Below are 26,737 nucleotides of genomic sequence, written 5' to 3' on the forward strand. Positions count from 1 at the left end.
GTTGATCTTTGCCTCTGCTTCTTGGAGGCAGAACATTATCATTCATCATCACATAGAAGTTAAGTAACTTGTTCAAGGTTACACAACCGCTCAACAGCAAACATGGACTCTGAATCCAGCTCATCTGACAGCCAATGTTCTCAACCAGCAGCAACTGTGACCTGTTTTGCAAGTCAGTTTTTATTGGAACCCAATCATCTCCTATAGCCCTTGGCCATAGCTGCTTCGGCACCACCATGGCAGAATTAGGTGGCTGGGATGGTAAACCTAAAATCCTCACTATCTTTAAGAAAAAAAAAATGATTGTTAACTTCTACTCTTCACCCTTCCACTATTCAGCCTTACTTTTCAAAGATGCAAAATAAGTAAGAATAAGATGGCTGGAAGGATAAGAAAAGGTGATCTGGAAGCATCACAAATGACCAGTAGTGTGGTACAGCAGCTTAAGACACCACTTGCGATGCTTAATCCCCATAGCAGAGGCCTGGTTTGAGACTCAGCTGCCAATCCAGCTCCATGCTAATGTGTCCAAAATAGCAGAAGAACATGACCCAAGTGTTATGGTCCTTTAACCACATGGGAGACTGCGATGGAATTCTGAGATATTGGCTCTGGCCCGGACCAGCCCTGGCTGTTATGACCATTTGGAGAGTGAACCATAAGATGCCAGATCTCTTGATTCTAACTCTTTCTCCTACTCCTGTAGCTGTTTTTTTAAATAAATAAGGTCTTTTTTCAAAGAAATGACCAGTGTATCACATGGTGATTAAGTGCAGCCAAGGAGTGTCCTTGGGACACAGGCTGAAGCACAGTGACCCTAGGGTTGGATGGACTGTGAATGTAGCAATGACATTATTTACTCAGGATGGCAGGCAGCTTTGGGATGGACAGGAAGACTGTGCCTCATGTCAGAACCCTTCTTAACACAAGGGGAATGACCAGGAGGATATCAGCTGACAGGCATGGGGTGAGATTGTGAGAGTGAAACAGAGCTAGAAGGATGGACCTCAAGAAGAGCATGGTGTGGACACAGGAATGGCCTGCAGCTAGGATGCTGTTCCCATCCCCCAGCCCCAGGCAAATCCACCTGCAGATGGAAGGGCTCTGGGGTTCTTGCAGGTGGTCACAGAGCCCAGGTTGGCATGGGCTTCTTACGGGCTCTCTGCCAGGTCTGATGGCTGTGCCCTCAGTGCTCTGTGGCACTAGGGCCCTTACCTGTGTAGTCAATGACAAAGCCAGCATTGCTCACAGACGCATCGCTGCGGAAGGCAAGGAAGAGGCTGTTGCTGCTGCTTTCAATGCGGCCTGGGAGCTGGGAGCCGTAGAAGCTTCCTATGAGAGGGCTGAGAGAGTCCCGTCCATCGTAGATATGGAGGAAGTCATAGCCAGGCTCCAAGTTAAAGCTGGGGAACAAAAACATCCCACCCCCACCCCACCATGGTCAAATACAGGCTCGTGCTGGGGGCTTAGGCTCAACCCAAGGACGGGGCCTCCCGGAGAGCAAGCCACCACCCACTTCCATCCCAACACTGGCCTCCAACCCCAAAAGACTGGTGAGGGATGAGAGAATGGAGCCCCAGTGATGTCCCGGTCAGGCCAGGGGCAAAGGAGGCCAATCCCAAAGTCAGTGCCCATGAATCTGGAGCTGAATTGGTTCGACTATGTCAGAAAACTGTTGAGCTGTATCTACCAAGTCTACTATGCCTTGCCTGCTGCCTCCTTCGCAGCCACTCCACCTTGTGTGTATACCCAGAGGAGGTGACTGGTACTAGTCAAGTGTGCTGAGATAAAACAAGAAGGCAGTAAATCAGTCTGCAGAGCAACATCTTGGGCTGGGATGCTCTGATTCTTCATTGGGCTGAGAATGAAATGGCTAGTATGCTCTTTAGCGAGGACATGGCTCAGAGAGGGGGCCACAACATCACCAGGACATAAAGGGCCAGGCTGGAAGACAGATAGGGTAGGGGTCATGAGCCGGATGCAGACTGGCCTCCCCCCCTTCATGGCATCCCCTTGTTCTGGTGTCAGTTGTGGGTCTAGTCGCCCCATCCTTACAGGAAGGTGCGGGCACTGCAAGAAGAGAATGCTCTGTGGACAAACAAGTATGAGGTCTGTGTAAGTTGGCATGGGGCACTGCTTCAGGGGCGGGGTTGGAAATCAGGCTTTCATGGAGAGGGTGAACTGAAACTTAGTCCCATCCTTTAGTGGCTCAACAGGGAGGGATAAGGAAGCTGCTGGGAAGGCAGAAGCAAAGGAAAGGCACAGAAGCAGAAGATAGACAGAGAGACCTGGAAATCAGACCATGTGCAGGCTGCCTGGAATCCAGCCAGGGCTTAACAGGGAATGGGGCAGGGATTTGATTGGCATTGCAGGCAGGGTCCACAACATTTTGCAATGAAATCCAAAAGTCAGGACTTATATTTATGAGTAAGAGGGGTCATGTTAGGATTCTAAAATAAAACATCTGTGTACTTCTCTGCTTTTTAAATCCAGATGTCCATTATGCATCACAAACATGTCACTGCCCCTTCCTGCCCAAATGCCCCGAGAAGCCACCATTCACTGATTTGCTTACAACAGATGACTCCTGCTGATCCTAAAATTTTATCTTAGTTGATTCACACATTAAACCCCTTTTTAGGGACTGGAATGATGGTTCAATTGGCTAATCCTCTGCCTGTGAGCTCCAGCAGTCCATATGAGCCCTGGTTCATGTCTTGGCTGCTCTACTTCCTATTCAGCTCCTGCTTATGACCTGGGAAGGGGGTGGAGGATGGCCCAAAGCCTTGGGACCCTGCACTCCAGCTCTGGCTGTTGTGGTCATTTGGGGAATCAACCAGCAGACGGAAGATCTTTCTGTCTCTTTTTCTCTTTGTATATTTGCCTTTCCAATAAAAATAAATAAATCCTTTTTTGGGAGGGGGTGCTCTTCCTTCACATAGCATGATATTTTGGACCTCACACCCACTGCTGTGTGTATCAACAGTTCACTCTATCTGGTTGCTGGACACTATCTGGACAGGATCATTTTAGTGATTTGGAATGACAGGATTACTCTGACAGCTGGCTGAGGAAGAGACTGGCACAGAAGGCAGGACGGGGGCAGAGGAACCTGTTGGCAGACTGCAACAGTCATTTAGGAGAACAGTCAGGGCTTGGAACAGGACAAGAGCTGGGAGGATGGAGAAGAGGGGAACACGAGAGGAAGGCTGAGGGGATGCAGGGGAGGGTGAGTGAGGTGCTATTTCCAGGTTTTCAGCAAACAGAAGCAATGGGCTGAGTTTTGTACACGTGTCATCTGGCTGCCTGCTAGCACCAGGAGTGTTTGAGAGTTGGTTACAGAAGCCTGCAGCCCAGAGCAAGGGCAGGGCAGGTAGCTGAGGAGGCTGAGCCAGAGATGGGATGGAGGCATGCATGAGAAGGGCAGCTTGGTCAGCAAGGAGGGGCAAGAGAAGGAACAGCTGTCGTCTCTGGAGACCAGAACAGAGGAACTGTGCAAACACCTGCGGACGGGCACCCAATGTCAAAAATTGGGACTTTACTGTGTCGATGAGATACGGCTTTGAAATAAAAGCTCTATTGGTTTCTCTGAATCTTGATGGCTTTCAAGGTAGAAAGAAATAATCAGAGCTATCACATACATTATAATAAGGATGAAATAAGTGCTGAGAAGGGACTTTGAACGTTTCATGGAAAATGGCATTAAAAAGGCAAATTGGGAAGGGGATAAAAAAAAGGGCAAATTTATTTGGGGGCAGAAAAAGCCGAAATCCATTGGCAAATGCTAAGCAGTACCAGCAGCAGGCAGGAGATATTTAAGACATGTGATCTGTTTCTCTCTCTCGGATGCCAAAGCCAGGGTTCTATCCGCAGGCTATGGATACCCAGACAGGCCCCAGCCCTTCAACCCTCTCCCACCAACCCGGTGTGTGTGTGTGTGTGTGTGTGTGTGTGTGTGTGTGTGTGTGTGTGTGTGTAGGGGTACCTACATGTTAAACACCAGAGCGATCACGTAGTCCGGTGAGACGGTCACCTTCCAGTCACACTCCTTGCCTGGTGGGTAGGGCTCGGGATAATTTGGTGAAAGGATGACTCCTGATGGCCCGGTAAGGTCTCCACCACAGGGAGCTGAGGAGAGGAAGAAAGGTGAGGGAGGCGGGGGGCTGAATCCCACGGGGGAGAGGGATGGAAACATTCTGGAAGCAGAGAGCAGCAGGGGTCACACATCCCGGGGAAGGTGCTGGTGATGAGCCTTACATTGTGTGTGTGTTGTGTGCATTTCAGAAGATAAACACATCTGGCTCTCCTGCCTCCTGGCTGTATGACTTTACTCCAGTAACCCCTCTGGGACTCAGGATCCCTGCTCCAGAATGAAAAGAGCTAACATCTTCTTTGTGGGTGGCAGTACAAACTACTGGAGTGGTCTGGTAAAGAATTTGGCACAGGCAGCAGTAACAATGGAACTACCGCTGTGCTCCAAACACAGAAAACACAGTGGTACTCATCCCCTGCCTCACAGTCCGGCTCCAAGCTTCTGGCGTGAGCTGACATGCACTCCAAGGCACTCGGTGTCAGGGGAGTGGGAATCATGCTCATGCTCACGTGCCGAGCACGGCTGGCCTCCTGCCCTGCCAGGCCTCTTGGCACTGGTTTGGGGTCGCGGTCAGCTTCCAACTTTCCCGAATGCCTTGTCCAAGTGTGCATGGACCTCAGATGGATGGTGGGGGGTGGGGGCGGGTTCTGCAAGCTCCCACTGAGTTCAGAGCCTCTCAAGCAGGCAGAGGGGTATAAGGTGGGCAGGGTGACTCCCAGATCCTGAGTCAGTTCTGCCCCTACAAGGCTATTGTTCAGAGGGAGGAGGGCTGGATAGAGCGGGAGCTGGGGAGTGTGTGGGTTCGTTTGCAGCAGATGACGATTTAAGCTACACCTATGGCTTGTTCTGGAAACCACAGGGAGACTGGTGGTGAGGTCAGCAAAGAGTGAGTCCACAGGGAGCTTAGGGAGAGAGCCACAGGATGCGACATGCAGGTGGGAACCGAAGACCACGGTTGAGCACTCAAGTGCTCATCACAGCAGTTGATGTGGGTCTGGCGCAGTAGCCTAGTGGCTAAAGTCCTCGCCTTGCATGTGCTGGGATCCCATATTGGTACCGGTTTTAATTTCAGTGGCTCCACTTCCAATTCAGCTCCCTGCTTGTGGCCTGGGAAAGTAAGTGAGGATGGCCCAAAGCCTTGGGACCCTGCACCCGCGTGGGAGACCCAGAAGATGCTCGTGACTCCTGGCTTTGGATTGGTTCAGCTCTGGCTGCTGTGGCCACTTGGGCAGGGGGTGAATCAGTGGACAGAAGATCTCCCTCTCTGTCTTTCCACCTCTCTGTATATCTGCCTTTCCAATAAAAGTAAATAAATCCTAAAAAAGAGGGAGAGAGAAAAAAGAATTGGGCCAGGAAGTGGCAGGTCTTCAGGCCCCAGAATGTCACACTGACACCCGAGTCAGGAGCCATGTGGTGCTCTTCCCTGGGAAGCTACATCCCAGGGACCACCTTGAGTACCAGCTACTCTGATGAACACAGCTGCTGCATGTCTGGCACGGCACGTTCCATCTGGGATACATTACCCCACTTCTGTCTTCTCTGCAATGCAGCAAACTATGGAGCCTGTTGGCCACTAAGAAGCAGGGTTTTGAGGCTCAGAGAGGCTAGGCAATATGCCAGGAGTCACTCTGATGTTCAAATCCCAGGGTCGGCGCAACTCCAGCGTATGGGGCTTCTATGAGAGAGGCCAGGATGAACAGCAAAGACTGGGACCTGCATGATCAGAGTGATGATCACATGATGGCCAGTCCACAACTGTGACCCAGCCCCAGCCAGCCTGGAAATAAATGGAGGCAAATCAGGCAGTGGGCAAGGCAAAGATGTTGACCATTGCCTGGGTAGCACGTGCCAGTGCCCAGGTCAGGAGAAAGAAAGGGTCATGAAGGCTGGATTGAGTTGGCCGTCCTGCTCACTGCTCTCATGGCCAGAACATGTGGCCTGCCTCCTCCTTCTCCTCTCCTCTTCCACAGAACAGCCTCAGTGCTGGGACCGCTGCTCTGGAAATCGAGTCTGGATGAGCACTGGAAGAGGTTGCGAGGGTCATCTGAATCCCTCCCGGGATGCCTTGGCAACATGCATCCTGCCTCAGGGAGGGGAAACAAAGGCAGGAAACTCTGGAAGGACAAAAGGAAGCAGAGAGGAGGGGAGGAAGTGAGCATTTCTTGAGATGAGGGTCAGCTGTGTTGCTGCCCTGTGCCATCGGCGGGCTAGGTTTACCCTTGCAGATGAGGTTACCAAGCTGGAAACAAAGCCTGGACCTGCCTGCTTCAATATTCCACGTGTATGTGATGGTGCACTGGCTTCTGGGATGCCGCGTTGGGCTGCCTGGCTTTGGGCTTCCATCCCGTGTACCCAGGGGACTCAGAAACCCCATTCAGTGTCTTACAGTGCCAGGTCTTGGAGCGATGGCAAGCCAGAAGATTGTTTCTCCACCTGGAGCAAGGTCGGCATGGCCAGGGTGCATGCTGCAGGGAGGAAAGGGTCTCGGGACGTCTCTGGATCCCATCTCAGATAGGGGAGGTGGTGTAGAAGGGAGGGAATTGAGGTCTCACCTCTGCTGTACCCTGGCCTTGCCATTGGGGGGTGAGATACCAGTCTCTCCTCTTCTCAGTCCCAAGTAGCTTAGGGGCAGGTGGACTCTGGCCTCTCGTCCTGGGTGCTACATGGCTGTGGACAAGCCTTGGAGTCTGTTTCCTCATTGGTCAGTTGAGGAGGGTGTGAGACTGAGGACGGACCTAACAAACCCAAATCCAGGTGCCCAGTGACTGCGGAGAAGGGGAGAATGAAGTTCTTTTATGCACCTTGGGCATTGAGTGCCCTTCTGGCACTTCAGAAAAGAGGGACCATTTTGGTCCCTGTGGTTCCTTCTACCCAAGGCAATCCACTGTTCCCGACCTCCTATTGAGACGGCCTGGGCTGCAGAGAGAGATAGACCTGACTGGTTTGTAGCTCTTGGGGAGGGCCCATTTTAGCCCATGAAGAATCGATTGTATTCCACATGTATGGAGTGTGATGCATGCCTGTGAGTGTGTATGTGTGTATACAGAGTAAAGTTTGGATTTTCTGCTACTTTGAGCTATCTCAATTGCTCTGGTCCCAGGCTCAAGAGGCAGGTGTCCTTCACAGGGAGCGGGTTGAGTGCACAGCTGGGAGAGCTGAGGGAAGACCACCTGCTGTGGTTGCCCCCTACCGATGCACGTGGGCGGGGTGGGCTGCCAGAAGAATCTGTTCTCAATCCTCACACAGCTGATGGCGGCGCTTCCCTGCAGCACGTAGCCAGGGTCGCACTGGAACACCGTGGAGTCGCCGGCCTCCCAACTGTCTCCACTCCGGCTCCCGTTCTGTGGGACCCCAGGGTCATTGCAGGATGTTGCTGTGGACACTGGGACATGAAAACAGAAGAGAGGGTGAGGTTGCCCAGGAGTCAGCAGTTGACGCGGCTCTCAGCTCATCAGGGCTACTGCTGTGACCGGGTTTCTCCCTACCCTCATGGCTGCAAGTGTCATCGCTGTCACCCTCCTTCTTGACGCTGCATCCGCCAGCAACTGTGATAGTGCACTGACATCACCCTCACCACCATCACCACCATCACCACCATCCATTCTACCTGTCACCTTCCCATTATCCTCCCCATGCAATCACGAGGTTATGAGCTAAGCTGGATCAAATGGAGGTGATCGTGGAACCGAGTGCAGTTTGACTTCAGAAACTAAGCACTGTTACCTGGATGAAGCCCCATACTTCCCGCAGGATGTAGCTAACACTACCTGGATGAGAACATGATCAAGTACAAGCTGCACACACTTCACCAGAAATTGTAAAAAGAGTTTGGGAGTCAGCTGGCCTCAAAGTTGAGCAGGGAATTTGGGAGATGTTTGTGGTCTTGCAATCAATTTTGTCTAACAGAGAATAGGACGGGGTGAGAAAGAAAGAAGACAGGTCTTCCATTCATTGGTTCACTCCTCACATGACCACAATGGCCAGGTTGAAGCCAGGAGTCAGAAACTCTATCCAGGTCTCCCATGTGGACAGCAGGGACCCAAGTACTTGGGCTATTATCTGCTACCTCCCAGGCACATAGCAGGGAGCTGAACTGGAAGAGCAGCCAGGATTCAATATGCCAGCATCATAGGCAGTGGCGTAATTTGCTGTACCACAACACTGGTCCCTCACAGACAGCAGGTGTTTTCAAAGGGAACACTTGTACAAATGGGGAAGGAAGGATCAAATGAATGAAGCATGAATGAGTGAATGAGTGCATTGGTGAAGCACAACACACCAGCAAGGATGGGTAAGAGGAAGAAGAGGGTTTCCAGGCAGCTGCTACAAGCCCAGCTGCCTTCACAGCCCATAGCTGCCTTCAAGCCCAAGCTTGTCCTCAGAACACTGACCCTGGGTGCTTTGTGGCCTGCAAACCCCAGGGGCAGCAGATTTTGGGGGGGGGGCTATGGGATAAATAATGCTGATTTACTTGGAGGATCAATTTTTTTTCTCAAACATTTTTGGGAAAAATATTGTTTACGTTAAAACAAAGGTGTTCTGGAATAGAATGCCCCCACTCATACTAGTTTCAAAGGAAAGCGATGAATGTGCCTAGAGGTTAGATGCTATTTGATGCACCCAGACCTTCTGATGGGAAGCCCTCCATTCAGTTCTGCAATGAAGACAACATTAGAGCCATAGGTCTGATGAGATGCACCCGCTGAGGGCAAAGGCATGCATTAAACTGCTCCTTGTGGAATCCGTGATCATGGGGACAGGCTACCATAGAGATCATCTACAGAAGAACCCTCAGGCAGCATGCAACACACTACAGGGCCCACTGCTGCCCACTCCGGCTTCATGGCTGTTTCTCATTTGTTTACTGGTTGCCATGGCTACTTCTTATTTATTTATTTATTTATTTAGCCTGCAGGGAAGAATTGAGTTCAGATGGCAGAGACCTCAAGGTCCACATGAACTATTTACTATGTAGACATCTAGTATATCCTGTTCTATTTCAAACCCTGTACACTGGAGATTCCGTTTTGAAGCCTTTGTTTTTATCCGGCTTTAGTCATTGCTGCCATCGGTGATGGGTTGCCATCATGTACCAGCCACATTTACAAAATCTTTTCCCAAGACAGTCAGCTTAGCTCCCCCTGCCTCACCTGCCCCCAGTGCCTTGGTACCTGCTTGTCATTCTACCTGGAACAATCCTGTCTCTCCGTGTTCAGCCCCACTGACAGACTTCTTTGCTTTGCCTCTTCAGAATCTATCCCTCCTATCAAATTCTATCCCATTATTTTGTTTTGTTCTGTTTATAGCACAAACTGTAATAATCTCACTCATTTATTTGTTTGCCTCTTTATTGTAGATCACTTGTGTATCTCTCTGAGAACAGAGGCTTTCGGCTGTTGGCTTCTAGATCCATCCCCAGGGCTTAGGGCAGTCCTCAGCACACAATAGTATCCAGTAAATATTTGCTGACTAAATGAATGAATGAACACATCATCACTGTCTGACATCTCCTGAATTTATAAAGTCAAGTGCAAATCAATCCTCTTCCTCCCCAATTAAAAACAGACTTGGCTTTGCTCTCTGACTTTGCAGTACACTGTACACCTGTAAATTACTCTCTCCAAGGAAAACGGCTCAGTTGTCTGTCCCTGTACTCAGAGGGGTCCCGGATGTGGGAGGAAGCAGAGCGCAGTGATGGAGGGCCTAGGTGTGAGACTCAGACATGCGAGTTTTGATTCAGACTCTGCTCCTTATTAACTAGGAGACTCTGCAGGAAAAGCCTCAGCCGACATCTGCAACTGTGATGAGCTGCATCTGACGACTGTGCCCCTAGCTCAGGGTGTCTGTGACAATCTTGCAAGGTGATGCACCACTGCTTCGTGGGGGGCCCACTCAGTAGATGGCTGCACTTGGGCTTCCCGCTCACCTTTATTTTTGTCCTCATTTTCTTTCTTAAATTTGAGCTGCTTGGGCAAAGCCCCCCTGGAGGAAGGGCTGATCCACGTGGCATAGACAGGATGTTGGATGTAACACAGTCGTGTTTACTTAATAAAGCTGAGCCTGCGCTAATCGTCTCTGGCATTTCTGCACAATCCCCTGTCAAACACACACTATAAAGTTAACATAGGCTAAGCCATCCTCTTCTCCCTAGAGGGGTCCTGGTATTTGCTACCCGATGACAGCAACAGGGAAAGTGACCTTTCCTAAACCTCGGGTACACCCGGAACACTCGGCCAGGTTATCTGGCTTGTTGGAGCCTGGGCTGGCTAACACTGACCATTCTATGCTCCATGGCTCTATGAAACGCTCAGAGCAGGTTTGCCCAAGGACATGCCGGCAGTAGAGACAATTATCCATTCGTGTGTCCATGTGTTTAGTAAGTGGTGAGTGAGCACCTGCGGCATGTATATGCTGTGGAAGCATCTGGGAGGCATGCTACACCTGTGGGTGGGACACTAGGAAGATGACCAGTAGGTCCAATATTGACGCTGTGCTAGAGGAACAGAGTCAAGTGCTGGCGCTGCCACAGCCTACAGCAATTTATTCTGAACGAGGAGATTAAGAGGCAGTGGCATTTGAGATGAACCTTGAAGGAGGAATAGGATTCCTAAGAGCTGGGCCATGCATGAGGAAGCAGCCGCCGCAAGATACAGCCACGGCAGAGCGGCTAGGGACTCTGTCCCACGTGACCATGTGGAGGACACAGTGGAGGTCAAATCATGCAAATCTTCAGGGGGAACTGATCAGAACAATTGTGGATCTCCTCTTAGCCTTTTCAAAAAAATATTAGAGCCAGAGTTATCAGCTTGGGCACAGTCAGAAAAAAATGGCCTTTAATTATCCACAACAGTCTTTTGCTCAGAGAGTGGCCTGAAGTCTCCTTGGCATTCCAATCCTCCTTCCCACAGGGAGAGCCTTCTGTGGCTTGTTCTAGCCATTCCCAAAGTGTGTGCCAGCAGACACTGGCCTTGCAAACAAAAACAAACAAAAACAAAACAAAAAAAACAAGAAAAAACCCAAACAAAAACAAAAACAAAAAACCAATCCCTACCAAAAGGACTTGGAAACCTGCTGAGGTGCCTGGTGCATCTTCACACATCTGCACAGCTGGTGTTCTCAGGGTCTTAGGAGGCAGAGCTCACCAGATGCTCATGACTTGCTCATGCAAACCTTTTGCAGCTGCAATGCCCATTAACATGCCATGTCACTCCTGAGAATACCCCGGCAATGCAAGGCTGGAAGCCCGTCTGAGTGTTCAGTGGACAAGTTAATGGCACAATGGCCCCTCAGTGCCCATGGGGGATGGGCTCCAGGGCCTTTGCAGAGAGCTGGAGCTGCAGCTGCTCCAGTCCCTCTCTTATTTATATAAAGTGGTATAGTGGAGGCATATAATTCATGCCCATACTCCCATATACTTCTGACCATCTATAGATTACAGATGAAACCCAACATGATGAGAACGCTATGTAAATATTTGCTGTACTTGATTGTTTTGGGAATACTGATAAATCAAAAGTCTGTGCATGTTCTGTACAGAGGCATTTTTTCCATGGTTGGCTGACTTTACAGATGCAGAGCCCATGGCTATAGGAGGGGCAGCTGAGTGAAAGCAACGTGAGCCTGGAGATCCTCACCTGGCCCCTGTGCTGTGAAATGCTCATTTCTGGGGAGACGGCTGATGCAGAAAATAGATGGAAGTGGATGTGCAATCTCTTTCCAACTCCAGTGATGCCAGAGTGTATGCCCACCACTCTCACCTGCCACAGGTGCCACAAGGGCTTGTTGCGGAATCGCCAGGAAAGCCTTTTCCCCAGCCCCTGACACACAGTGCAGTGAGAAGCTGATGACAGGAATGGCTATGTCTAGGAGACACAGCCACAAACTGAGACAGACATCCCTTTTCAGGAAGAGTAGGGATGGGAGAGGGCCTCAGGGAAAGGTGAAACCCTGTGCAGGGGCAGGACCAGTCCTAACAACGATCCAGGGCTGGGACATAGGGGAGAAGCATGACCCACTGTGGGGAGCTCCTTGTCACACTCCTCCATTAAGGCAAGTACAGAATATCATTTGTTTGACTTCCAGTCCCTCCTGAGCTCTGCTCTGCCAACTCTGTCACAGCCATGTCCCAAACCCCTGGCTCCCTGGGTCTTACCCACAAGGGACAACATGCATTCCAGAACCTTTCCTGCTCCTGCATTTCGTCCCCATGTTCTTAGCCCCTAGGATGTCCTCTTTCCTCTTTTCCCTCTTAGGGGTCTGCAAATCTTGGCCGCCCTCTCCAAGGATTACAAACAACTAGCTGTGTCCTTCCCAGAACAGTTTTCCTGAGTCATTGCTACTCAACCCTGGGGCCCGAGCTTGGTTTCATCTCCCTAGAGGCTCCAAGGTGACCACATTGGCCTCCATCTAGAGATGTGCCACCAACTTGTAAGTGGTCACTAGCCTGCCTTCTTCACAGATGCCTGAACTGGTGATCTCTGTGTATCAGGCATGCAGTAGATGCTCAAGAAGAACCTTGGCCCCGAGGGAGAGGCGCAGCGAGGGAGGGAGGGACTCGCGGGAGTGGGTGGTGCAGAGGACGGCATGTGGCGAGGGGCTGGCGAAGGGCTGGCACTGACCTGAGAACTGGATGGCGAAGCCCTGCTTGCTGGTGAAGAAGTCGGTGCTGAACTGCAGCACGACGGAGTTGAAGGTGCTGTGCAGGTCCTTGGGAAGCGCTGGGCCGCTGAGCTCCTTCAGCAGGACTCCACTCTCCACTGGCCCGTCCCAGATGCGAAGCACATCGTGGACCTCCTCCGTGTCGAACACCAGAAAGTGGAGCCTAAACAGAGACAAGAGGCGGGTACTCGCTGTGGGCTTCTCTCAGGGGGCTCCCTTTTGCCCCTAGGGCCAGGCGGAGCAGCAGGGAGTGAGGGCATCAGACAGTATCTTCACGGTTCACTGGGGCCACCAGCAATGGGGAGTAAAGGCAATTGGTATGGATTGGCACTGTCTTGTTGACTATTTTTTTTTTAAATTTATTCATTTTATTACAGCCAGATATACACAGAGGAGGAGAGACAGAGAGGAAGATCTTCCTTCCGATGATTCACTCCCCAAGTGAGCCGCAACGGGCCGATGCGCACCTATCCGATGCCGGGAACCTGGAACCTCTTCCGGGTCTCCCACGCGGGTGCAGGGTCCCAATGCATTGGGCCGTCCTCGACTGCTTTCCCAGGCCACAAGCAGGGAGCTGGATGGGAAGTGGAGCTGCCGGGATTAGAACCGGCGTCCATATGGGATCCCGGGGGCACTCAAGGCGAGGACTTTAGCCGCTAGGCCACGCTGCTGGGCCCTCTTGTTGACTATTAGAAGCTTACAGTTGCCACTGTAATACCTGGACCGTACACAGACCCCAGACCTCACTCACAGTCCCAGGCCTTCTTGTCCTAGATGTGTGGCAGGATGCTAAGAAGCAGGGTCTAGGTTGGACAAAGGATGTGGGTTACAGGCTACAAAAAGGCACGGGGCAGGGGAAGCTGTAGGGGCCCAGAGGGGCTGACTCAACTACAGCTGAGCTGGGGTGAGCCTAAATAACACAGAGGATTCCCATGGCTCTGTCAGGCTTTCTCCCACTGGTCACCATGCACATTTCCATGGGTCCTCTGTCAAAACCAAGGAAATTGCATTGGTATAAATGACCATGATCCAGAAGCCAGATTTTCTCTGGGTTTCGCTAGTTTTTCCACTGATGTCTTTATTTTCCATTCCAGGATCCAATGCAGGTATCATAATCTCTTTTTAAAAAATCTCTTTGTAAATTATAAAAATGAGACAGGAGCTAGGCAGGACAAAAAAAAAAAAGGCAAATAATACACAGATGTACTGAATTTTCAAGAAACCTCTCTTTGCTCCCCAGAGCTTTCCACCAAGTAGTGGGTGTGCCCCACGTCCTTTCAGAGTGTTTGAAGGTACACAAGACAACTCAAACAGTTCATAGAAAAGGAAGTGAAAAGGTAGATTATTTGATACAATTATTGAAATTCACACATTTAGTTTTTGATCATATATATTTCCACACATGTTTTGAAGACACCTCATACAGCTTGTTCTCCCCAAATGTGAGCATATTTGATATAGCTTTAGGTAACTTCCTTTTTTCACTTAATATCATAATGGATATGTGTGTGTACTTCATTTTTTTTCCCTGCAGAAATGAACATTAAACTTCATGGAACACTTCTATCTCTGTACCTTTTTGTGTTTTTGAAATCATTTCCGTTTATTTGTAGAATTTTTTTTCAGGGAAGTATGCTTGTTTAAGTTTTGGGTCAATACTAAGTTGTCCTCTGAAGTCACTGGGATCAATGCATACAACCACTCAATAGTATTAAAATGACTTCTGTCTAATCGTCCCCTCGCCAACATCAGGTAACACAATGTGGTAAACACAGTCTCTATTAAAACATTCTCCCACTGGTTAAAGCACTCTGCCATTGGTGTTCTGAATTCGGGTAATTCAGTGAGGTTGAATATTACTGTGCTTATTTATTGAACCTTGATATCTCTCATTATCCTTTATACATCTTAACTTAGACTTTTAGAATTCTATTCACACATTGTGATTATAATATCTTAAGTAGTTTAACTTAATATATAGTTACACTAATATTTTCCCCCAGTCTTTGGTGTCTCTTATGCTCCTTAAATTTTTTTTTTTAAATTTTAAAAGACACAAAGCAAGAGTGCTTCTACATGTCTGGTATTTCCCAGATGCCTGGAACCGTTGATGCTGAGCTGGGGCTGGTGGCAGGAATTGAGAACATAATCTAGGCACCCACCCCACACCCCAAAGATGACAGGAACCCTTTTACATGAGCTGTCACTATCCCGATGGTGGAGAAAGATTCAGGAGCTGGAGCTGAGCATCGAACTAAGTCCCTCTGATCTGGAGTACAGGTACCTTAACTTTCTTCGCTTTTAAAGATTTTGTTATTTATTTGAAAGAGTTACAGAGAGATATGGAGTGACCGATTTTCCATCCCCTAATGCTCTTAATGATTACATGGGTCAGGATGGAACCAGGATCCTAGAACTCTGTTTGGGTCTCTCACTTGGGTACCAGGAAATCAAGCACTTGGGCCATCCTCTGCTGCTTTCCCAGGTGCATTAGCAGCGAGTTGGGTCAGAAGAGGAGCAGCCGGGACTTGAACTAGCACCCATATGGTACCTGTTATGCCACAGCGCCATCCCCAGGTATCTTAACATCTAGGTTAAATGTCCATTCCCTTCACATTTTGATATTCTGAAAGGGCACGTTCCCCTTCACATAGTTCTACCATCCCACCCAAATCTCTTAGCTAGTTTCCGAAATTCATTCTTTCACATGAACTTCCTGATTACCAAGGTCCAAAACAATTCCACTGAGATTTATTGAAATCACACATTTTCATGGATGGCCTTGGGAGAAGGGATATCTTTATTTAAAAAAAATATTTTATTTATGCTGGAAAGGCAAACTTATGGAAAGAAGGAGAGATAGAGTGAATGATCTTCCATCCACTAGCTCTCTTGCCAAATGGCTGCAATGCCCAGAGCTGAGCCTATCCAAAGCCAGGAGCCAGGAGCTTCTTCTAGGTCTCTCATGCAGGTGCAGGGTCCCAAGGCTCTTGGCAGTCCTCTACTGCTTTCCCAGGCCACAGGCAGGGAGCTGGATGGGAAGTGGAGCAACCGGGACACAAACCAGATCCAGGCAAATGCCAGGTGAAGATTTAGCCACTGGGCCATCATGCTGGGCCAAGAAGGAATATCTGCATGTTACTAATCTCCTCCTCTCTTCAACTAGTAACAACTGTGTATCCCTTGGTTCATGTACTTTGGAACATATTATGGTTTCTTTCTCAGTTGTATTTTCCTAGAAAGTTCTAGGAAGTACTAAATTAATTCTTTGGCCAGCTATACATTTATGAGTTTGGGTTCCACTCTAAAGGAAATTTAATGTTGACATTTTCTAGTTGGCTGTGATTGGATTCACACATTTGCGTGCATCTTAGTTTCAGTCAGCAATAGATCCTAATACAGCCCAAATTATTCTCCTGGGTCTCCCAGGCAGGCCTTTCGTAGATCCAGGAGATTCTTCCTCAAGACTAGGAGCTGTGAGGCTGGGGCCCCACACACATGATTGAGAAGGCAGAGAAGGAACCCCCCAAGAGGTGGAGTCAACAGGTGCACTCACTGCATGCCCCTCCATCCCTCCAGGCCCCTGAACATGGACGCCCAGACAAGAGCAGACCAAGGCTAAGGGAGGAATGGCTGCACCTGCTGTTAGAAATGAGGCCGGCACAGTCTGTGTTTGCCAGGAGAGAGCAGAAAAAATGTGACTTGAAGTTCAGGTGGCAGGAAGGGGAGTTTGTTTTCTTTGGATGTAGTAGCAAGGGCAGAGAGGCAGTAAAGGTACTGGGAAGAAACCACACTTGGTGTTCGGCTGTCCCAGGGAATAGGGCAGGACTAAGAGGGAAGGCGATGAGAGCACCACAAGCAAAACAGGAGCCTGACTTTGCCCTCTTCTAGTGAGGGGCCAGGTGGAGTCCAAGAACATGAACAACTAAATGAGAGAGTGACCCAATGAATGAACAAATGCATCCACTCCTAGGAGAATCAGTTTGACATAAGGGTCCACAAAGTGACATCATGTGGGGCCAAGTACTGTGAGTTAAACCACCACCTGTGACGTTGGCATTCTACATGGACATGGGTTTGAGTCCTGGCTTCTCTACTTCCAATCCAGCTCCCTGCTAGTGCACCTGGGAAAGCAGCAGGAGATGGCTCAAGTGCTTGGTCCTGCCAGTACGCAGTTCCAATCTCCTGACTTCTGTGTGTCTTAGCTGCAGCCATTGTGGCGATTTGGTGAGTGAACCGTGGGATGGAAGATCTCTGTCTCTCAACTTTTCAAGTAAATCAATCAGTCCCTCTTTTTAAAAGTCAGACCATGGAGACTAAACAAAAATGAAAGAAGACATGTTTTTATAACAACCATTGTGAGTACAGCATTTACACATTATCCCACCCAGTCCACACAAGCACCTTCTCCGTGTAGGTCTCTTTAAAAATGAGAATATTGAAGCTCAGTGAGGTTGAGTAAATTGCCCTATGTCAAGGGCTGTTAGAGTGAATGGGATGACTGTCACATAATTATAATCCAGGTCAGACTTGGGCACTTCCATCTTCCCCCACTTCACACCCCCTTCCCAGCAATGCTGCCTACACTTGCAGGAAAGGCGGGGTGGAAGCTGGGCTTGGGCTGGAGAGGCCCTTTCCAGAATCAGCAGTTCTCATAAGGCTCAAGGGCTGATAGTCAGACCATCAGTTGAAGTGTTAGCTTCTGCGTGGCAGTAGTATATGGAGGAGTGGCAGGGAGAGGGGAGAAAAAGGAGCCAGAAAGTCAGGGGCAAGCTGGGTGGCAAGAGATGGGGTGAAGCCTTCTGGGGATCAAGGGGCACCGTGTGCAAAGGCCCTGACAGGGAACCGTCCTGGAGCGCGTCAGCAGCTGAAAGGCCATGGAGGTAGCAGAGGCCAGGCCTGTGGGCCGGTGTGTGGCAGGGAAGAATCCTGCATTTCCTCTTGGAGAGTGTAAGGACATCAGTGAAGGATTTTCTTGCTGAGGCTTCATAGACATTTGGAGATCACGTGTGCTGCGTGGGTGAGGTCAGCTTGGCAAAGGCAAAAGTGAGTGTGGGAAGATAAGCTGGGGAGGATGGGTTTGCTACAGAGCACGGTGACCCCATGCATTAAGCACACCCTGGATGACAACCAGAAAAGACCTGGCTTCCAAATCAACTGCTGTTACGCAGACTCTGGGTTTTTGTCATCTTAAGAAAGCAGTTTATAAACGCTAAGCCGAAGCTCTGATCCACAGAAATGATTCCGGGTCACGGCAGACTTAGGGTTTGTCTCAGCAGCTTCTTGAAGGCTCTGACTATGAAGAACTGAAAATCACTTGAGGAACTGCCTCTCAGCCCCTCCATGTGCTCTCACGTGGGGGATGGAAGAGGTGATGGTGCTATGCTCGTGTGTGTGTTGCTTTGGGCCACAGGCATGGATCAGGCCATTTTCATTGAAGCAGAGCTGAGTGTGCTATGTGCCGAGTTTTCTGTTGAGAGCTAGGGGAAAACAGTAGAGGAGGCTTCTGCTGACTGAAGGAGACACACATAGTTCAGTAAGGTGTGCGACAGGTGCTAAAGGAGGATGACGGAGGTGTTATGGAAACAGATACAGGAGAAGAGAAGTACTTGTAGACTATCTCCTATGTGTCAACTCCTTTAGGAACCTGCTGGATGCACTTTAAATATCCCTGTATTTTGGTGTCTCTTCTTACCAGTTTGCGAAGAGGGTGTGGCATTCCGAGGGGATGAACACAAGCACCAGAAGCATCAGAGCCAGACTTCAAACCATGTTTGTTTGACATCAAAGAGCCTCCATTTACATCATCTTCTTATTGTGCTTCTAATTCAGAAATGGAAGGAAAGCTTCAAGGAGGAGGTGGTTTTACAGTAGAAAAGTATGAAGAAATTGAGAGGAGGAAGATGACAAGAGAGGGAAGAGTTTGTGCAGATAGCTGGGGAGGGGAATAGTAGTGCAGCGTGTAGGTTGCTGCTTGGGACACTGGCATCTCTTATGGGAGTGCCAGTGCATCCTGAGAGGTAGGAGATGATAGCTTAAGTACTTGGTCCTCTGGTTCCCACATGGAAGACTTGGATGGAGTGGTTCCTGGTTTTGGCCTGGCCCAGCCCAAGTTATTACTAGTTTTGGGGGAAGTGAACCACTGGAGGGAATATTTCTGCTTCTGTCTCTATTTCTGATCTTGCCTTCTGAGTAAATGAACAAAATTCATATGTATCTCTATAAATCAGGATAAATGGCTTTCCTGATCCAGTTTTTTTTCTCTCTCACCTGTTCACACCACCCCTTGCACTAGGGCTGGGTTCTCTTTCTGAGCCACAACTGATCCAGTCTCTTTTCATTCCCTACAGGATAAAATTAGACTTAGGGGATACACAAAGTCCTTCAAGAGCTTCCCCAGGTGCCATCTCTTAATCCCCCCTCTCTGTACTCATTTCCTTTTTAGTTTCTTGCTTGGAGCCTTCCCTTTGTCTGCAGGTTCCCATCCCTGTGATGTTCCCAGCACTCCTTATAAGGGGTGGGGATGCATTGTATGTCAAGCAATTTACAAGCATGCTCCAGTCCTAATTTCCAATTCCTATGACTACAGCCTTAGCTGAAACAGGGGCTTGTTAGATGTCATTGAGTTAGGACCACAGGCCATGCTGGATCCAGTGAGTGATAGCCTTCTAAGCAGAGGGAGCAGTGGGTGCAGAGACAGAGAAGAGACCAAGAAGGAAGATGTGAAGACAGGGTTAGAGACTGGAATGACAGGTCTATAAGCCCAAGAAGGCAAAGGATGGTGGATTGCTATGCAATCGGGTCTTCAGTTCTCCAATTCTCAAAGAAACAGAAAAGTCTGGAACCTATTTTGAATATGGCCCACACCACTGCTTACAGGTGGTCTTTATGCATCCATTCTACTCAGGAGAGATGTGCAAACATGAACAAGGGAAAATAAGTCTGTGATCTTGATGAGTTGATTTTCCTTGCCTTCTGATGAGTCCCAGATCATGAGCAGGCTCCAAGGGCTCCCAAGCAACCGTCACCATGAACGGGAAACTGACAGGAGCCGTGATGGTGGATTCTTACACTAGAGGAGACGGGCACAGGAGGAACCAGCTGCTGCCAGGGGACTGGAGGGCACAGAAGTCACTGTTGTTCCCCAATGAGAATGCAGCCAGAATTACCCTCCGTGACATTGGAAATGACAATAAGAAAATAATATTTGTTTTATCGAATTTTCCCCCACATACTCTCTGAGCCACCCAAATGGCAAACCAACAATTAAACCAGGATCATAATGGCAATAATAATTAAAGCATTGTGCTATCCACAGAGCAAAACTCATGAAGATAGTCCAGAGCTCAAAGCTGATATTGATGTCCAGAGCTAAATCAGAGGCTCTTATTTCCTGGGGTCAGATGGTGTTCAAAAGAAAAACAAAATACAATTCTTGGGTTATTTTCAAAAGTGAAAGAGCAAGATAGGGCTTCAGGTCCCTGATAAAGCTGCATGAGACTCTGGGATGACAACTGGTATTCTGGCTTAACTACTGCTTTGTGTTTCCACGAACATGTTGGCTGGGTGATCTCAGATCACTGCCTTCTCTGCATCCTCTCTCTGGCACTGAAGGCTTGGGGTTTATTTGATTAGAGAAATTTCCCTGTCTGTTATCGGGATTCTGTGAGGGGCAGGGGCATCTTTGTCCTTGGAAGGAGTATTTTCCAATTGAAAAAAATGTACTGGTTGTGGGGTCGACATCCTGGGTTCAAATATGAGTTCTGTGATAAGCCAGGGGGACGACCTTGCATATCCTCAGCTCATGCCCTTGTAAAATGGCAGTGACACCATTTATCTAGCACAGTTCCAGAAAGATTCCTGTAGTGCTGCCAATGAAATCACACACATGGTACTTGATGCATTGTAATAAGCCAGCATGTGAAATAAAATCCACTTTCATTGTTTCACTTGACTAAGAGAGACTGTTGTGATGGTCATCAATTTCTTGTATCACTGACAAATTTTGCTTTATGTTTTTTCCCTATGTTATTTGGTGCATAGCGATTCACAGCTGTCAGTATTGTGGACTGTGTATTTCATCACATGGAGGCCAGCAGAAGGTGATTTATACTCATCAGAATGGATATGTTTATTCTGGGTGGAAGAGTTAACTCATACTTCCTCTTGCAGCTCAAGTAGCCCCTCCCTTTCCATCAGGTGGAGTGTGAAATGTGTTAGTAGCTGGGGGCATTGGAAGGAGGTTGAAATCCAACTTCCCCTCCCCACAGGAGTGATCAGATCAGGAAGTAAGGCCTGCAGAAGTGATTGGGCCAGGGACAGGCTGAGTGCCCCATATGAGGCTCAAGGGAGTTTGTCCCTCTGTTGGATGAGGTCACTGAGAACAGTCTTTCACCAGACACCAACTCTACAGATGCCTGTACCTGAGTTCCCTAGCTTTTGGAAGTGAGAGATAAATGCTGGTTGTGTGCAAATCACCTACGCTAGGACATGTTGTTCCAGCAGCCTGAATAGACAGAGACAGCCTGATACATTGAATTTTCTATCCCAAGGGCAAGTGTTGGGTGCAGTGGTTAAGATGCTGCTTGGAATGCTCACATCCCATGTTGGACTTTAAGTTTCTGCTCTGACTCTGACTCTACCTTCTTGCTAAGGCAGACTCTAGGAGACAGCCAGTGATGGCTCCAGGAGCTGTTGGGTCCCAGTTTCTGACGTGGGGAACCCTGATAGAGTTGCAAGCTCCTGGCTTGGGCCTGAGCTAGTCCCAGCTGTGGTGGGCATTTGGGGAGTTAGTCAGTAAATCAGAGTTCTCTGCTTCTCCATCTTGCTGCTTCCAAGCAAACAGACATTGTGTCACTGCCTTTCATGCTTTCCTTTAGTCTCATCACTATTGGGGAGGGAGGAGGAAGCACTGGAGGATTATGGCTTCACATGTGGTAGGATCCTGGAGCCCTAAATGATTTTCATGGAACATCCACAGCACTGCCAGAGCCTGCACCCAGTTACACCCCAACATCAGGCTGGGAATTTCTTCTGTTCAACCATTGAGACTTGGGGATTACTCATTATATCCATCAACTAGCCATTACTACTGACTAATACAAGTTTATTTCTGTTACCCTGTTTTATGGCTTTTTTGTCTATGACATTTTCTGATTATTTCCTTTATTTTTAACTTTTTTGTAGCATTTCTTAGTTTTAAGCTTTATTCAGAGATTTATTCAGAGTTTCCATTGTGTTTTCAGTTCTACCAGTGGTTATCTTTTTGAGCATTTTCAGAAATACTTCTAAATGTGCATTTCCTCCTAGTACCCAATTTAAGAAAGATAATATTCCAATACAAAGATCTCCAGAGAAACCAAAACACCAGAACAAACAAACTGCTCAAGAAATGGGCACGGGAAATGGGCAGACATTTCACAAAAGAACAAACCCAAATGGCAAACAAGCATATGAAAAAATGCTCAAGTTCCCTGGCAATAAGGGAAATCCAAATGAAGACAACAATGAGGTACCACCTAACTCCAGTAAGGATGGCACACATACATAATACCACCAACACTTGCTGGAGAGGATGTGGGGAAAAGGGAACCCTTCTCCACTGCTGGTGGGACTGTAGACTTGTACAGCCTCTATGGGAATCAGTTTGGCGAATACTCAAACAACTGAAAATCAACATACCATATGATCCAGCAATAGCACTCCTAGGGATATATCCAAAACATCTCCTACACAAGAAACCAACATGCACGCCTATGTTCATAGCAGCACAATCTACAATCGCCAAAACCTGGAAGCAGCCAAAATGCCCATCAATAGAAGACTGGATAAGAAAGCTATGATTCATCTACTCTATGGAATACTACTCAGCTATTAAAAAAAACGAAATGCAGTTCTTTGTGGTCAAATGGGCCCGACTGGAATCCATCATGCTAAGAGAAATGAACCAATTCCAAAAGGTTAAATACCACATGTTTGCCTTAATCTGAGATGAAAAGATGACAACTTGGAAGATAGTACCTGTATATTGTAATATTAGTGCAATCTCTAACAACCTGTATCCAATGCAATAAGATAACGTGATATAATCTATAAACCAACAATTAATGTCAGAATACTCAAGATCTACATCGAAAAACTGTAAAACCTACTATATACCCTCAATACGCTATGTTAACCTGTAATGGGGAGGGAATGCAGGGAAATCTTTCAGGACCATAAAAAGAGTGAGGAAAAAGTACAATATAGCCTATCAAGATCAAATCTGGTAATCACAGACAACAGACTCAAAGCGGCACTAAACAACAATAAAAGTACTATACCAACGCATGAGGGGGGAATCGGGTGCGAAAAAAAAAAAAGAAAGATAATATTCCATTTCAGTCCTCCCATGCAAGACAATAGATCTAAAAATGGTCTAACTTTTCCCTGAAACTGTCCCCCAACTATCACACTACTGACAAAATAGCGAGGGGTGCGTGAATTTAAGCACAGCCTTTCAAGGTTATCAACTCTCGGTAGTTGTTTCTAAAAACTACAGCTGCATCACTAAGTCCAGAAGAGTTCATTTCCTTCTAGTTCTGGGGGTCAGAAGTCTGGAACCAGTCTGTTACACTTAAGCCAAAGTGTCTTCAAGATGTGTTTGCTCCGGAAGCTCTGGGGACCATCCAGTCCTTGCCTTTCCTGACCTCATCGCTTCTGGGACTCCTTGGCTAGTGCTTCACTACTCCTATTTCGGCTTTGTTGTCTTCACATCACTTTCTCATGTGTGTGTGTGTGTGTGTGTGTAATCTCTCTCTGCTGGGGCTGGTATGGTGGCTCAACCAGCTAATCCTCCTCCTGCAAGCCCCAGTATCCCATATGGGCACCAGTTCATGTCATGGCAGCTCCACTTTCTTTCCCTGCTTATGGCTTGGGAAAGCAATAAAGGATGGCACAAAACCTTGGGACTCTGCATGCACGCAGGAGACCTGCAAGAACCTCCTGGTACCTGGCTTCTGAATGAGCTCAGCTATGGCTTGTTGTAGCCGTTTTGGGAGCAGTGGATGGAAGATCTTTTTCTCTGTCTCTCCTTCTCTGTATAAATCTGCCTTTCCAATAAGAATAAAAAAATCTTATTAAAAAAAGCCTCCCTGCTCTCTTCTCCTCAGGATACAAGTGACTGTGTATAGAGACATCATTCAGGATAATCTTTTCATTTTGAAATTCAATAACATCTACCAAGATACCTTTTCTAAATGAGCTAACATTTGCAGGCTCCAGGTATCAGGACCTGATATTTGGAAGGTCATCACTCATCCTACTGTGATGGTTTACGAATTGTCTAAGAAGCCTACGAGCAGCTGTTTGGTGTGTCTCTCTGAGAGCAGTGGGTGAATTTTGTGCGTGAATGACATTTGCTGCTGGAATCAACCATTGTGGGCCCTCACCAATGCACTGACTTGGGCTTAGGATGTGCAAAGGAAATCTGTGATGGTCAGATCAGTCTTGGAGGCTGTCCTTTGGCAAAGGGCTATGAGAATCTGCTGAGAGTCAATGATGTGCTTGCTCCTTTGCCAGGTGCTTGGAGGAATTTTGATTACTATCTTTGCCATGGTTTCACTTTTCATCAAGTCTCATCATGTTCATTTTGCCTGGAATTGTACGAATCCTTGCAAATCATAGAGGATGCTTTAGTACTGGTTGGCCCCTCTCTGTCCCTGCTCTCAGGGATTTGCTAGCAGTTTTAGTCTCATTGTCCTACTGCTCCACTTCACAGTTCTTAATTTTGCTGCTTGAGTGTCACTCTGTCTTCCATGCTTGGCTACTTTCCTTTCATTACTTTGACAGCTTAATGCTTTGAATCAAAGCTGGCTTAGGGAGATCCTCTCACCCAACTGGTATTCTACTCCAAAGTTTTCATTTGTTAGGAGGCAAATGCCCCTACTGCAGATGTTATTGGCTAGTATCTGGTTAGTTTCTGCCATTCCTTAATTGTTTCCAGCACTGTTTCTCTTAGGAACGTCCCTCACCCACTTCATCACCCATCTTCTATGTATTTTGAATATCTTCTACACATTGCTCATATTTAAAGGAGAATCTTATGCACTTCTCCATTGACTTTCTTTGGTCTGTGATAGTAAAACCATCCCAGGGAAAAAATATGACTTTCCTTTCTTTTAAGCCATTTGATTCTTGTTTTTAAGAATGGTATTATAATCGGTTTGCTGTATAATATTTTCAACTCACAACACTATTTTTTGAGCTAACATTTAAAAAACTTTCTATGACAATCAGACTTTATGGCTCTACCAAATAAGAGTTCAACAACTAAAACATAACAAGACTGTACTCCAGCATGACAACAGACAAACTTGAACCTGTGTTTGAAAGGGACAGGTCCGTCCTGGTCTAGTGTGATCACACAGCAAAATAAGTGCAATGCTTTGGCTGAGACATTTTCTGTCCTCAGTAGAGATGTCAGAATCTATTTCTGGGCTTGTATCAGTGTCAAGCTGATGGACAATGCACCCATGCAGGGCAACTCTGCTGGGGTGTTGGGCTCCAATTCTTTGTAGCAGTTTGTGTTTCCTGTTCCAGATGTGTTTAACAAGGCTATGGTTCTACCCACCAGGATGGCCACAATCTCTCATTCCAAACAATTTCTGAGCTCTTCTTGGCTACTTCTTGCTTTGCTGAAATCTTGACTCCAACAAAGGACTCCCCAGCTGTGTGCATTTATCTGTTCCCTCCCTGTAGGAGGTCAGCACCTGCAGTGCAAACTACAGTGACTTGCCCTGCTGCAAGTGTAACTTGCTGTGGCTGCTCTGAAAGCAAGCTCCTCGGAGCCTTCTGGCCAGAGCTGCAAGTACCACCTTCCCTCCCAGTGCCTTCTGCCTCTTCCAGGGTCATTTTCCACTTGCTGCTTGGTGGGAGGCAATGCTGGCCACTGTGGGGGCCTGCTGTACCCTGAGTGATCTGAATGGTGCAGGGGGTCTATCTTGTCTGGCCTTGTATCCTCCCAGGAGGACAAATTCTGCCAGGCAGGGGTTCCAGTTCAGCAACAACACACCTCTCCTCTGGGGACTCCTGCTGTGTGCTGACCAACATCTGAGCATGCACTTTATCTCTAGGCGGCCCTGTGCATTAATCATGGAGCAGTATGCCTGTAGCTAACATCAACCAACAAGGGCTATTTGATGAACACAAGCTCAATGGCTATACAGACATCAGGAGCCAAAGCCCAGGTGTCCAGCAGCAAGACATTCAACCCCTTTCATGTTCTCCCATCTCTGCGGGGAAAGCCCATCTGCACAGGATCTTTGCTGTCCCCTTCCCCCCTACACCACACCTCACTCCCCTCCATGTGACAGCTGTCCCTGGCTGTCAATCTCCAACCAGATTTACAGGCAGGTAGTAGAACTCAAGTTCTCGATGTAGCCAGAAGCCTTGGAGCAGCTTGGCTGGGCTCCTCCCTGGTTTCCCGGCCACTCTACCCTGTGGGCTGCCACCCCTAGTCTTCCTGGTCACTGTCACTTCACCTGCTCGGTAAGCTTTTAAGGAATGGCCACTTTTGTCTTTCTCTGGCCTGGGAGGCTCTGCTCTCAGCCCTGCATGGTTAACTCTCACTGCTCCTTAACCTGGAGCTACAATCAGCCTTCTGCTCTGTTACACCCAGGATCCTGGATTCACAGACAAGTGGCTAGACTGCGTTGTGTGTGGACGTCAGTGATAGCGCTCGTCACCTTTGATTCACATCTGTGACAAACACTGTAGGTTGGTATTACACATCCCAACCACTTTTCTGCTTCTGCTACCGAAACTGTAACAGTAACACACAGCTGCTTTCCCACATACCCTCAGCCAGGCACACAAGTTCTACTGGTGAGACAGAGGGAAATGTCTCCCAGGACCCCTGTGCCTCCTAAGCAACCACACAAGCCCTCAGGATGACAGAGTTCTGCACCCTCTCCTTTTCCCTCTTTTTTCAAACTAGATACAGACACA

General features: G+C 48.1%; 1 protein-coding gene across 1 annotated transcript in view; it reads right to left on the reverse strand.

Annotated features, from left to right (window-relative positions):
* Positions 1-245: 245 nt before the first annotated feature.
* Positions 246-26,737, reverse strand: part of LOC131479658 (CUB and sushi domain-containing protein 2-like) — a 66,037-nt gene continuing 39,545 nt past the window's right edge. The window contains exons 11-15 of the mRNA XM_058661033.1: positions 12,712-12,914; positions 7,284-7,475; positions 3,990-4,128; positions 1,216-1,403; positions 246-283 (exon numbers count right to left, since the gene is read on the reverse strand). Coding sequence (XP_058517016.1) covers positions 246-283; positions 1,216-1,403; positions 3,990-4,128; positions 7,284-7,475; positions 12,712-12,914 — 760 coding nt within the window. The remainder of the gene's footprint in view (positions 284-1,215; positions 1,404-3,989; positions 4,129-7,283; positions 7,476-12,711; positions 12,915-26,737) is intronic.

The sequence above is a fragment of the Ochotona princeps genome, chromosome 2 (assembly GCF_030435755.1).
Source record: "Ochotona princeps isolate mOchPri1 chromosome 2, mOchPri1.hap1, whole genome shotgun sequence".
Lineage (NCBI taxonomy): Eukaryota > Metazoa > Chordata > Mammalia > Lagomorpha > Ochotonidae > Ochotona > Ochotona princeps.